The 1,937-nt window shown below is 35.9% G+C and overlaps 1 protein-coding gene across 1 annotated transcript in view; it reads left to right on the forward strand.

The window, feature by feature from the left end:
* LOC106883929 (uncharacterized) overlaps nucleotides 1–1,937 on the forward strand; it is a 136,339-nt gene that overhangs the window by 94,653 nt on the left and 39,749 nt on the right. The window contains exon 13 of the mRNA XM_052971708.1: nucleotides 1,405–1,541. Within this exon, the coding sequence (XP_052827668.1) occupies nucleotides 1,405–1,541 (137 nt within the window). The remainder of the gene's footprint in view (nucleotides 1–1,404; nucleotides 1,542–1,937) is intronic.

Raw genomic sequence — 1,937 nt, forward strand, 5'->3', positions numbered from 1 at the left:
ATATATATATATATAAATTTAAAAGAAATAATAAAGAAACAGAAATGCATAATGAAACCTATTTCTTTGTTTTAAAATATTTCACGTTCCTAGTCTTAGCTACATAATGTGAATCTTTCATTGAAATTACATGACAGTACCAGCATTTGTCTCTAATAATCATTTGCATTTACTCAGTGTGAGTTACATGACCCATATGGCTAATTCTGTTTGTTCCCTTGTCAAATCCTGAACTCTTTTATCTACCTTCTTGATCTCCTCAATGATATAAACAAACTGTGCAACCTTCTATCTTTAAATTAAGGAATACTTAGTTTAAAGCTCTCAGCTTTCTACAATTATGGGTTAATTACTGTAGTTAGTAAAGACTCCTTGGTTAATTACATCATTCCTTTTGCTTGCTCTGTCTACTATAGTGTAGTATCTGCTATTAGCATGACTTCTGGTCCACTCACTAGACATCCATGGTTTATTTTCTTATTACCTCCATATTGTAGGCTCAGTATGACTGAATGGTTACAAAGTTCACTTTGCAATCATGAGTTTCTAGTTACAATTCTGCTGTATGGCACTATGGACAAATGCCATTTTCCATAACCACGGGTTGACCCATACCTTATGAGCAAAACTAGACAAACTAAATATAAATAGAAGCCCATCAGATGAATTGTAATTGTAATTCAAAGGCCCGCCTTTGTCACACATGCAGTCACACCGATTCTGCTTCAGAATTCCATTAAGAGTACACATCACTATGGAGTACTCAGCCATATACATGCTTAATGCAAAGCCATATATATGCTTAATGCAATGAGCATGTTAATATAGTTGGTCAAATAATTGAACACCTATGATTGTAAATTCTCACCAACATCCATTTGCCTCCCTATGATACAAATTGACAAATGAACTGGGACTACTCAGGAGCTAACAGTTTCTTCTTAGGTTGGTACTCCACCTCTGAGTCTGTCTCATTTTTTCCCACTTTTATTTGTCTTTATATCTTTCTGCTTGTCTGTCTGTCTGTCTGTCTGTCTCTCTCTCTCTCTCTCTCTCTCTCTCTCTCTCTCTCTCTCTCTCTCTCTCTCTCTCTCTCTCTCTCTCTCTATCTATCTGTCTATCTACCCCTCTCTCTATGTATGTATCTATCTACCTACCTATCTCTCTTTTAGCTTTTTCTGTCTTCCACTCTGACACTTCTCTCTCACTCTCTTCTTCCTCTCTCTGTCTTCCACCTCTCTCCTCTCTCCCTCCCTTCTGTTATACCAACCAGTAAGTTTTGTATCATTACCAACACAAAATACAGAAGCAACACCAAGCATTATTGAATTATTCCACATTTACTACAATCTCTTAAGATCTAACAAATAATTTCTAATATTGAAAATTTTTTTTTTTTTTCAGGAAAATTCCACACTGGTCAAAATTTAGCCAGGCAAGTGGACAGTTGGGCAGCAGCCATACGTTCATGGTATGATGAAAGGAAAAGCTTTACTTACAATGCCACTAATGATTTCTCTAAAGTAGGACGTTACACAGAGGTAATGAATATTATTATTATTTATTTTTTTTTTTTCATGTGTTTGACTTTCACTTTGTGTTTGTACAAGTTGACTCCAATAATAATGATAATAATAATGATAATAATAGCAATTTGGCCTTGATAAATGTGCAAAAGCTACCTTTATCAAAGGAAAAATGACAAATACATCTAATGTGAACCTTGACCAACAAAATGTCATAAAAGAGTTAGAACCAGCGGAGAGCTACAAATACCTAGGGGTAATTGAAGGGGACAATATCAAGCACTCAGTGATGAGGGAAAGGATCAGAAGAGAATGTTATCGCAGGGTGAGAGCAATACTGAAGACAGAGCTGAACGCGAGAAACAGGATCGAAGCGATCAATGCTCTAGCCATACCAGTCGTGACTTACAG

The sequence above is a fragment of the Octopus bimaculoides genome, chromosome 11 (genome assembly GCF_001194135.2).
Source record: "Octopus bimaculoides isolate UCB-OBI-ISO-001 chromosome 11, ASM119413v2, whole genome shotgun sequence".
Taxonomy (NCBI): Eukaryota; Metazoa; Mollusca; class Cephalopoda; order Octopoda; family Octopodidae; genus Octopus; species Octopus bimaculoides.